The 12237-nt window shown below is 37.7% G+C and overlaps 1 protein-coding gene across 1 annotated transcript in view; it reads right to left on the bottom strand.

Annotated features, from left to right (window-relative positions):
• The window catches only part of KIF26B (kinesin family member 26B), a 267259-nt gene that overhangs the window by 155664 nt on the left and 99358 nt on the right, over positions 1 to 12237 (bottom strand). Inside the window, exon 4 of the mRNA XM_072331269.1 lies at positions 3285 to 3451. Within this exon, the coding sequence (XP_072187370.1) occupies positions 3285 to 3451 (167 nt within the window). The remainder of the gene's footprint in view (positions 1 to 3284; positions 3452 to 12237) is intronic.

The following is a 12237-nucleotide window of genomic DNA, read 5'->3' as shown; positions in this document are numbered from 1 at the left end:
TTTTTCCAGGAATGGAGGGTCATTGTAACTAGAAATTATCTCAAATTATCTCATGCTGAGCAGCTACATATCAGCTATATATAAAGCTAAAGGTTTCTATTCTTATTTCTTCTAAAAATAAGACATTACTCAAAATTCCAGATAGTTCTATACTGGATTTGGAAAACACATACATGCCTCGGTGCATCTACAAGAGTAGCATCATGTACGTGACTTCTAGGTCCTCCTTTGTGTTATCATGCTTTGACAGACTATTGAGACTCCACAGGTTAGATCAACAGAAAAGTTTAATCCAGAAAGAGAAGTTTATTTATGGAACAGCTAGGTCAAAGCTGAAGTCCATGTCCCAGAAGTTTTCCCCATGTAGAAACTAGCAGAGATAAGAGCAAAACAAGGTTTAGTACAAAACTCCTTGTCCTGCTAGATCCCCACAGAGACCAGCAATATAAGGCCCTTCCCTCAGACCAGTGGTAAAATTAGCAATGGAATACACTTCTTCTTTAGCAGATAGTGACACTCCTACACCATGCTCGGAAGATGCAAGGCTCATATACTTTAAGCTGCAATAGTCCAAAGATGCAGTGCTTCTTAAGACAAAGATTCAAAATAGAAGCAGAAGCTAACTCATGTACCAATCCTAAACATCTAATATTCATAAACCTGCCAGCACAGGACAGTTCTCACTGTTTCTTTAAAACATACCAGATACTGTTCCATGGGAAATCTATCTATAGGTTATTTTGCAGCAGTATCCCAACAAATGACAATTCACAGAAGTTGCCATCCTTTTCAATGGTTGGACAGTCTGTTTGGTATCAGTCATGAAACATGGCAATTAAATATTGAGATAAATGAGAAGTCTCGTGAGGCCAGAAATTTTTCCATAGCTCATTGCCAGCTGTAGACTAGTCAGTGAGTAGCACTGTTGGATGAGCAGTACCCAAGAACAGAAAAATGGTAAGTTCCTAGTTCTTAGTCTATTCCACTCCAAATGTTTCTCAAGTAATTACAACCAAAGGTTCTCATGAATGCCTTGGCATTTCCTTCATGCTATAACATTTTAGTTAATTGGGTTTTTTTCCATGATGATGGATGACTTATACCTGAGGCTCATTTGAAGCCTGCGTTGCTGTTAAGGAATGGAGTGAAATGCTGTGTGATACGATCCAAATTCCAAAAGAATATTTTCCATTATTTCACTTCCAATCTCAATTACAAATTAGCAAACTTCTGTGTGTACAAAAATCTTCCTTATTGACCATAACATCACATGCAACTATGTACAAACAGGCATAGCTGGAAGTGACTACTCCAAGGGGCACATCCAAAAAATTCATATCTGATTCAAAGGATTCATATCTGGAATGAATGACTTTTTTTGTTATAACACAGCATCATTTTAATGAGTTTCCTAATCACTGCTATTTCATAACACACATAACATGCAGATTCTTATCCTTTCTACCAAAACTTCACCAAAGCACAAGACACAAGAGATACAAAAGAAAACAGGAGGATCCACATTTAAAAGCAAGTTGTAGATTTCCTTGTTAAAATGTTATGCAGTAAAGATTTTCTTTAGATTTTCTACTTGAACTATCAGCAGATGAAATAATATGAAGTCCAGAGCTAAACAGACATATAAATTATACTAATCAAATGTAATAATCCAAACTAAACCAGTCCCTTCAATCTTGCTAAGTACAGTTTAAAAATAAAAAGCCTAAGCATGGCATCTCTCTTCTGAACCAAGGATGGTGAACACACCATCAGCTAGAGTGCTGCTTAAAATGCTGGGATTCTCACCTTGGATTTTGAGTAAATTTAGTCAGTTTCCAGCATTTCAGCTGCGCATATTTAGAGAAAATGAATTCTACCAGCGTAAAACAATTCAACAATGAACAGCAAATGAGTTAAGCAATCTTCATGAATCAGTTCATGTTAATATACGCAATAATCCCAAAGTGTGCTTTGGTTAGACATTACCATGTGAGCTAGACATTGCATTCAACAATTTTAATTTAAAATGCATGAAATTGAATAGAAAAGGATAGTAAATCATGATCGCTGTCCTCATTCACATTTGCTAATGCAGCATCAAATCTCTAAGGGAAAACATTGAAGATATCCCAAAAAACATTCACTGGCTTTTCTAAAAATTCTTCTATTCACCCTCTTACATGATACATTTATCATGCCACACTGGTTGAACATATACAGTCCTCATGTGAGGAGAAAATAGGAGAGGAATACCTTCATTCCAGACTTACAATCTTCAAAATTCATCAACTTTGTAATTTTTCCATTTGCCTTGAATGAAATAGAATTGTGTGGAATTACTAATAATTAGCTTGGTTGAGGGGGAAGAAGCTAACTTGAATATGGGGCAGTTACCCATAAATTCACTCAATGTTTTGAAATTCAGATGAGTCATTTGAAAATAACTTATTCTCTTGTTATTTCATTATTTCCGTAACCATTCTCAAGTCAATCTTCTAATTATTGAAGAGTATTAGAAGTCAAAGATTATTTCAACCTCCTCAGTTACATCAGGATTCAAGTGGGCTGAAAAGACTGCTCTTTAGAAAGCATATTTCTGCACAGAAAAAATATTTCCATTGTTGAAAGTGAATATTTCACTTGTTATGCCCATTTAGCAGATCATTTTACCAACAAATTAATAAAGATAATCATAATATTCCTCAATTGGAAACACTGGCTCAATACTCAACAGAAAGTGCAGTCTGAGGCTGAGTTTAGACTGTTAGGTCAATTCAAAGCATGTCAGAAACTGAAATAAAAAACAACAAATGATCCATCTGTAGGCATAAGTCTTGATTATTTGCCTAGATGGAAGTAAAATTCACTACAGAAGTCAGAAGTTTGCCTGCCAAAGAGAACTATCCCCCTCCAACCAGCAGTACAATTTATTGCCTGTCTCAAAAACTTACTCTGACGCACTCATCTCTTTCGCAGAATCATCTCAAAAAATCACACTAAATCTGGCACTGTTACGCAAATGCAACCACATTTTAACCCAAAACGAGAGTTTAAGTGTTATTTTAAAGAAAAAGGTAGAAGTATAATCCCTGTCTTAGAGACAAAAGCACACAGGTGCATTAAACATTTTCGTGGTAATTCAGCAAGTTTGTGATAGGGTTGTATCTATGGATACATTTCTTAACACATGTGCTGTCGTTAGTCAACCCCACGTCTTCACTACAGAATTCCCTTTGAAATAAATTATATTTCCAGAGAAGTAAAATCTGAGAGGTCTTTCTTACCTGGCAAAAAAAGATGCTGCCACCGAGGTGCCTGTGGATACATCAGCAGCAACATATGTGCTCTGGGAAGCAGGGAAGCTGTACAAGGAGGGTTTATCTGCATTGTACCGGTTCAATGCTGCTTCAGACAGGCCCTCTCGACTAGTCTCTGTCATAAGCTGAGATATCTGAAGATAGAAAAAAAAGCAGTGAGTGTAATCAGCTAAATCTCACTAGCTGACCCCTCCTCACCCAGAAGTACCTCTGGGTTGCAGATGGAGTGAGAGAGGAATCTCATTCACTACATGTTTGCAGCTCTAAGAACAAGTTTACTGCATCTGTCATGCTCATCTACATTACTGTCTCAGACCTAACCTTGTTTGCATTAAAATTAATGGGATAAATTAATCCCATCATTACAAATGTCAATAATGTCAATGGATTTCCATCCACATGGAAAGAGTAAACCATCATCCATTTTAGGTTTCACATTAAGGTAACCAAAAGAGCTTTGATATGTGTAAGATATATTTTACTTCAGGAAAAAGAAAACACACATTTATTTGCCTTTGTATGATAACACAGTGCTAGCGCATAACTATTTTTGTTGACCTTTCTTCAGGAAAGCCAACACAGCATAGGAAGGAGTCCCTTAGGATCCTAGACTATTTATCATTACCATTCATTTTCATTGGCTTTCTTAAAAGGCTTTAAACACCCCACAATTTCATTCTTCCGATGGCCAGTCAGCATTTTATCTCTGTTATAAAAACTCATCACAGCCTTTCTCTGCCTGGGAAAAACAGATAATGCTAGCAATATACCAAGGCATAGCCTTCCTTCCTCCTGCAAAACGTTTGCTAGAACCAGTCTTTAGCATTCTATTTCATTTTTTGTGCCTATCTTTATCACCACAATAAGGAGGTGATGTCACCACAACAACAGGAAGATATCTCTGTGAGCCGCATCAATAAAATTATTTGAAATCATCCTGTAGTTAACTCATTTTCCAGCTAAGTTTGCTTTAGTTTAGCTGTTGCCCATTCTGCTACAGCTAGAAAATAGTCTAAGAGTTCATCCATATTTTACATATTTGAGGTCAATTAACTGTGATACCTCATGGACAGGAGTACTACACTAGCCACTGTATTTTATGAGAAATAAGTTAAATTTCTAAAAGTGTCCTAATCATGTTTCTTGCACACTGCCCCTTTCTGATTTACAGGTTCACTTTATTACTAAGCAGTGCTCTCAGAAGCTACCAATAAGATAGTGGACTTAAAATCATCCCATACTACTGTCAAAACTCAGGAATTTAGTCTACCTGCCAGTACCTCCCCTTATTTCCAATATACAGCTAACCAGAGTCTTCAATGCTATACTAACTTATTTAAGGCCACCTGAGGCATCCAAAACACTTGAATTCGCTAAACAATGAATTGCCAAAGTTTGCATCATTTTTGTTAACTCAGTTATTTGTATTTGCAGGGAATTAACCCACACAAAATTTTGCCCCATCGCCCCTAATTACCTTGAAACCATTTTCATCATCTGCTAAAATAGCCACTACTAAGTTGACAGATTTAAAAGGCTCTTCTTTCAGAGCAGAACATATAGACAGAATTAACCATCCACTTTATATAACTGAAATCAGTGATGGACCATGGCAGAGGCATTGGAATTAGACAATGTTTAAAGGTCCCTTCCAATCCAAACCCTTCTATCATTCTGTGGTGATTGTTCAATACAGACAGTGCTGAGTGCTAACAGGAAGTGACACTCACTCCACAGGAACCTGATAGCAATTAAGCTAACGAGGTGTCTTATCTCAACGACAGTCTCAACTGCAATCATAACTTCCCCATCTATTGCCAAATATAAATTTCCACAAGCCACTGCAGCATATTTCTATCTCTGTCAGCAGATTCCCTGAAAGCGCAAGATGGCAAAGCTTGAAAGAGCCACTTCAGCCAACTGCATAACGGGAAAGGACAAAACATATATACCATTCCATGGTAAAAAAAAAGTTATAACTAAATAGCTTTGGAGAATTTTAGGTGATCCAAACTCATATCCACAAAGGCTATTACCAAGAACACCACAGAGCAAACACGAGAAATAAAGAGCCACTAAGTGTGTACATTTCCTGTAAAGTGTTATACTAAAGTTTCTTCAAAAGCTGACCAGATGCTTGGTTTATTAACACAGTCCAAAATCAAATGCTCTCTTACCTAGGAGACATGAGATTGTTTTAGAAAAATATGTATGTAGACCATTCGTTCTCACCTATGCACTCAAACAGGAATAGATATCAACCAGGGAAACATACATTCATGCCTTTTAATAAATGGGGATGAGTAACTTAAAGACTGTACTAAGGCCATACTTTCTTATATTAAAAAAAAATGCAAAGGAACTGAATAAGAAACCGGAAATAATCAAATATCTTTACAGAGTCTGTCTTTGTGGAGTACCATACAACCTGAAGGACAAAGAAAGAAAATATATGAATAATACTCATTTTAGGAATAACATATATTTCTGGACATGTGTGGGGATGTTTCTATGATTTGACAGTAGTACTACTATTTTTTATCACGTCATAGAATAGTCTAAATACAACCATAGTAAAACTGCTCAAACTGCAAACTGTGAAACATCTGTATGGTACTGACCACAAGAGCCTATTGGAAAAGCACCAATTCCTGGCAGCTATCCCTCTTTTTCATTCACACAACTCACTCTGGTGCAGAAAGCCATTGTTGATGTTGACCATGATGCAGCAACTATGAAAAACAGCATTCCAGTGCAAACAGCTATGAATAGAGAGCTCTCCCAGAGCTGCAGTGGATGAACATTCATAATGGGGCAAATTGGCCTTGAATACTCCTTAGGTCCCGGGGTCTGGCACCACGATGTGGTTTTCTCACCCACAGTGACACTTTCTAAGAATAAACCTACTTCTCAGTGCAAGTTTTCTCAGAATCAAACTCCCAAACGTATACACTGAAAGATACCAAAATAGGACCATATTTTAGTTTGCTTAAAACAAGGCATAGATAAATTAAGACAAAAGAATTTGCTTAAGCCACAGTCCAGGATCTCCTAAACTAGAAATGGTTTCCAGTTTCCTTTGTCTGTCAAAGTTGGGTTTTCAAGCCTCCAGAAGCAATGAAAGTTGAAATATTTTCCTAATTTTCAAAAATGTTACTGATTTGCATCTAGGAAGTGTGCAACACCACTCCATGCCATACAAGTCAAAACACCCAAAAGTACCTAGTGATATGGCAACATCCAGCCTCAAATGGAACAACCAGTTTTGCTTGAATAAGCTCCGTAAGCTGCTATCTGCTACTTATATCAAGACAAGAGCAGGAGAACAAACTATGACATCTAATTACAGAATTGTTCCTTTGGACACTCAGCCAGTGGAGATGAAGCACAAAGTATGATGCCAAACCTTAGCCAGGCTGGGAGCCTTTTTGGTGTCCAGTGCTCATTACTGCACTGCTTATACTGCAGAATAACTGGGTTGATAGACAGAGTAAGCACTTCACCTGAAACCTAGACACATGCACACAGTATCTGTAAAAACCTCACATTTTACAAGAGTTCAATAGATATACACAAGACAGTGGACAGAAATAAGTTCAGATAATTCATACCCAAGTATCCAGAGACTACCATCTAATTCTACATTTTTTTCTTTTGCTTCGTCGACCAGGGAGTGTGGAAATAATTTAAACTGTTATACTAAACTGAAGAGAGCTTTTGAAGTATCTTTCCTTCCCACTTGCTTTGTCCTCCAGCCATAGTATCAAAAAATCTCTTCCTACTCCAACACTCTTTGCTGAAGTTCTTGCATATACAGATGTGATAATAATAAAATAATATATATATATATATTTAATCTTAGAAAAATTCTTTATCCTAGTTCAAAAGACATAACTATCAAAACACGATTTTTAGATAACAAACAATTTTGGGGAGTTATTTGCTTGATTTCTGAGGATGGGGAGGAGGGGCACGTGGTAGAGAGTAAATAACATATGCCTGGCAATGATGCTTCCCAAATCTGCCCCTTCAGTGTCAGTGCCTCTTTCACTAGATACTGTTTCTGGATTTAAGGGGGAAAAGAAAAACAGATCCCTCAGCTCTTGCCTTTTGATTACCCGCATACCATATACATGAGATTTAAGATAAATTAATAGAATATATTTTAAGAAATTCTTTTATTGAATTATTGGCAGCACATCAGTGAATAGATAAGCAACAAAAGGACAAAGCCTGGAACAACACAACCTTTCATGCCTCAATAAAAACCTTTTTAAGTGCACATGGAACAAGACAGATGTCCCTCCCAAGCCCCATTTTTTCGCCTGTCTCATAAAAGTGAGGCAACCATTAACCTCTTCTTTCTCTGCTTTCTGGCAGTATACAGCATGAGCTGGAGATAAGTCACAATTTAAATTCTCTATTTCATAGGAAATAGAGTTAAATGACTGGGGTTAGACAGGCTAGATTCTCTTCCTATGGCAATAAAAGAGAGATTCTGTGAATAAAACTTGCCATCTGCAGTATGAGGTTAATTATATTTACATAAGGGCATTTTACAGTCAATCTCATTAATGTTTCTAAAGCTCCTTACTGAAGACTCCAACTGGTAGTGCCAGAGAAATTGAAGTCAACATTTATGGAAGAAGTGAAACATTCTTTGTTTTGGAGGATGTGAAGTATGCCCATGAACATTCCTGAAATCTAGTACACTTCAGTGACTGCTGAATGAACTAAATATACAGAAATATATGAAACGTATCCACATCTGAAGCCAAATTCAAGATAAACTTCTGAGGATGTTTCACAGTGACATTGGAGGCTGTGTAGAAGATCCTGTTCTCAGAAGAGAAGCCCACTAGCAAAAAGAAACTGACAATAGAAAGCTTTCATAAAAATGCAAGCTCATGAATGACTTCTTTGGCAGCCCACTCTTGATTCAGAGCAGCACTGAATTTTTCACATGATAAATCTTGAAGAAATAACTGCCAGATTTATTTTAGAAAGCAAATGTCTGGATGTCTAAATGTCAAGAAACAGGTTCTTGTGAAAGATTCCCCCTTATAAGATGAGAGGGAAGCTATAAAAAAAATACCTCCCCAGAAGCTTTAACACTCCAAAACCATCATAAATTCTTGTATGTCTGCTTAGAACACAAATTTAGCAGCTTAACTACAAGTCTTCCATTGTCCTCAACCAGGTGTTCTGGCTCTTCTTCTGTTCAGCTTTTACTTCCTAGCCAAGTCCATTTGGCTCAAAAGAATTTTGAGTCATAACAAGATGCAGTTGTTATTCTTGCTTGGCCAAAATTCTTTAGATGATGGTCTGTGGGAGTGATGAAGCAGGCATTAAAAAAGACATCTCAAAGTACCTCATTCACTTCTTCAAGAAAAATCAAGTAAATGCAGAAATGCATTTCTCAACAAGAGAATACATCAGCTAACAATGCATACTCTTCCTAAAATATGGCTCCTTGATCTGAGCCCTTCTTGAAATAATGACATCACTCCTTTTACCAATCACGTAAGTTTGCATACAAGCATGCAGTAAGTTCTGCATGATAATTTTTGGCTGCACTTTTTTGTTCTTTATCATAGTATTCAAGGAACAAGGTAACAGCTAGGATCAACTGTGCTAAGTACCACAAAGAGAAAAGCGGATAATCTGACTTTTTATAGATTTCGTTATCATAACTCTAGCATGTTACTGGGACCAGTTATGTGAAAACAGCTGACTTCCATGTCAGGCACCTTTCCATATCACTGTTAAACAGAGATTCAGACACTTTGAGGTATATCTGATAGAGAGTTCACTGAAACTGAAGTGGGGCTTTGGGAGTGGGGAATAGAGAGAGGAAACTTTTACTGCATACACAACTCACAAATTAATTTTTACACATCTGTCACAGGGCAAAAAGGAACAATGGCACCATTTAATCAAAACAACTTAAAAGCAACAGCGATTCAAAAAGTCAGTTGGCTTTAGCATACCATGGAGTATGAGGGACACGCTCCATATCTACCACAAACCTCTCAATACAACAGATAACATTCAGGACAAAATCCACCTATAGAAAAAACATTTTTGAACAGCAACAAATTCCTGTAGCTAAGGGTACTGATGCAGACTCATAGTAACTTGGCATTTTATTATGACCTTTTTCTCACATAGAATACGAAGCTGCTACAGCAGGAGATCACAGACCGCTAATACAGGGATTGAGTGAACAAGAGCAAGATAGCAATTCTTGATAGTCTTTTCCTGTCAAAAGAATGAGGAAAAGGATGAAAAAAGACATGGACAATATCTGCTACATTCAGGATCTTATTTGCAGTATGTGATATAGACACACCAAATGCTGTTTATCAAAGGCACTGTGAAAACCAAAACTGAGAAGTTTCTCAGGCATGCCTTCCTCCTGCTTTATTGATAATTCCACAGAAGATCTGAAATATTTTTGAATACATCAATACTTTGTATTGAGATTGGGATTGGAGAATGTGCCCTGTGAGGAGAGCCTGAAGGAACTGGGGCTGTTCAGTCTGGGAAAAAGGAAGGCTGAGGGGAGACCTTATTGCTCTCTTCCAGAATGGGGCTAGTCTCTCCTCACTGGTGACAGGGCAAGGGGAAATGGCCTCAAGTTGCACCAGGGGAAGTTTAGGTTGTATATCAGGATAAACTTCTTTACAGAAAGCATTGTTAAGCACTGGAATAGGCTCCACAGGGAGGTGTTTGAGTCACCATCCCTGGATGTGTTTAAAAGCTGTTTAGATGTGGCGCTTAGGGACACCATTTAGCTGGGGTTGTTAGTTACAGTACTATGGTTAGGTCGTGGTTGGACTCAATGACCTTTAAGGTCTTTTCCAGCCTGAGCAATTCTATGATTCTATTCTAGGCTTCGCTTCTAAAGAAGAGTCAGACTGTATTTAGCATAAACAATTTTTACTTAAACATTACTACTTAGTAACCATGATAGCACCTAGAGCTTAACTGCACTCTCCAGCTTTCTGCTGCCCAGAAGAAAGATGACCTTTGACCGTGGCAGCCACATCTTATGTCCTTCTATAAAAAATATAGCTATTTAACACGTTTGATTTGGCTTAGCAATGATGATTTGGCTTAGCAACAAACTCAGTGTTCCCAAATTGCCAACACTCACCTAAACTAACCATACTATGGAAAGAATAGTTAGTATTCTACCTACGTTAAAAGGAATCTCTATACTGAATAAGAAAATATATTGGCCAGGCTTGCTTCTTGCTCTCTCATTTGTTACTGATACATTTATTGGGTAAAAGGGAAAACAAAAATGTAAAAATATTACAGGGGGTAAATTATGTGGTTTTAAGTATTCACCTACAGTGAATGCATCCTTGTATGAAAGTTGCAGATTCCAGTCTACACTACTCCTACAACACAATATGCGTGATGCATCCTTCACATTTTATTTATTGGCTACTACTTTATCGTCAGCAAGTTTTCTGAAAGGTAAAGCCTCCACCGCGTTAGAAAAAAAACAACAGCTATCATAACTCACCTTCCTCAGTATTCTATCAGCCTTTCCTGTTGCACCCAAAGAAAGCCATTGGAAGGACTGCTGCCTCAAGGGGAGGGTCCTCTCACTCTCTACACAGCAGAGAAGCAGACTACTCATGGACAGACACTTGCAAGCTGCAAACTTATAAGTTTAACATATAAGCCCTTATAAGTAGGGCAGTAAAGTACTATCAGCTATATCCCAATATCCCTCTCATTCATCAAGCTCCACAGGTCAAACTTCTGTGGACAGTACAGCAACACAAGGCTTCCTAGCTAGCATATTCCCAATAACACTGTGCACATGCACAGTAAAATCTGCTTGCCTTCTCATCAAGGAGATAACATTGCGATTTATGAGAAAGCTAAGGCTGCCCTGAGCCCGTACACATAACGCAACAGTCAAATGAAGTGAGGCAGAAGTCTTTCGAGTTCATGGTGTGCAGGACCAATACATTTGTTATGAAAACACACTTCCATTTCTCTGATCAGTTACTATCATGCCAGCAATGGCAAAACATTATAAGGTTTTCAGATCTTACTATAGATGTTTCTCTATCACAAACAGCAATCTGTAAGCCATTGACCTTTCACTGTCAGTTGACCAGAGCAGCTCCAGAAGATACCAGTGTCAGCATGCAGGCTTAACTTAAATGGCATTATTGACCCAGAAAGCAAACTCTTTCTACAGCTAGCAAGGGAGTAAGCAATAAAAAACACCATTACTTTTCCCACAGATAGGTGTGGGAATCAGATCATCAGTTCTTATTTAAAAGACATATGATCAAATTCTTTTAAAATGTGGAGGAATGACCACACTGGATATGACTACTTCATTTCCAGTGTGAAAAGAATACATCTGACAGGCACAGAGATTTCCCTACTGATCGCTTCATAAAAATGTGGCATAACAAACAACAGCAACACACACAATCACCACAAGAGCTCACATTTGGGGGAACAGGATCAGTGAAAGCCTGACATCTCTTATCATCTACTCACAGAAGGCCGTGTGAGTTTGACCCTCAGAGATCTAGCAACTGTCTTGAATTTGTTTGAAGCTTGAATTCTCCACTGCAAAGAATTACAAATGTCAGTTTTTCTATAAACTGCAGCCAAAGGTTTAACTAAAGAAGTACTGGCAGATAGTAGTGCATTAATGTCTCTGTGCATTAACTAATACGATCATACATAAAGTACTTTAAAGTAACCAGAGGACTTGAATCTTGCATCCAAGGCATAAGCTTTTGCACAAGCACAAAATAAAGTAACTTCGCAGTTACATTATTTTTTTCTTAGTTACCTTTTTTCCCCAGATCATTTGAATTTTGGATCCTATTTTATTATGCTGGCCTATGACACGAGAGGTAGATATTGGTGGTAT

This window comes from Excalfactoria chinensis, chromosome 3 (genome assembly GCF_039878825.1).
Source record: "Excalfactoria chinensis isolate bCotChi1 chromosome 3, bCotChi1.hap2, whole genome shotgun sequence".
Classification (NCBI taxonomy): domain Eukaryota; kingdom Metazoa; phylum Chordata; class Aves; order Galliformes; family Phasianidae; genus Excalfactoria; species Excalfactoria chinensis.
Note: the sequence above shows the minus strand (reverse complement) of the source record. Positions and strands in the feature narration are given on the sequence as shown.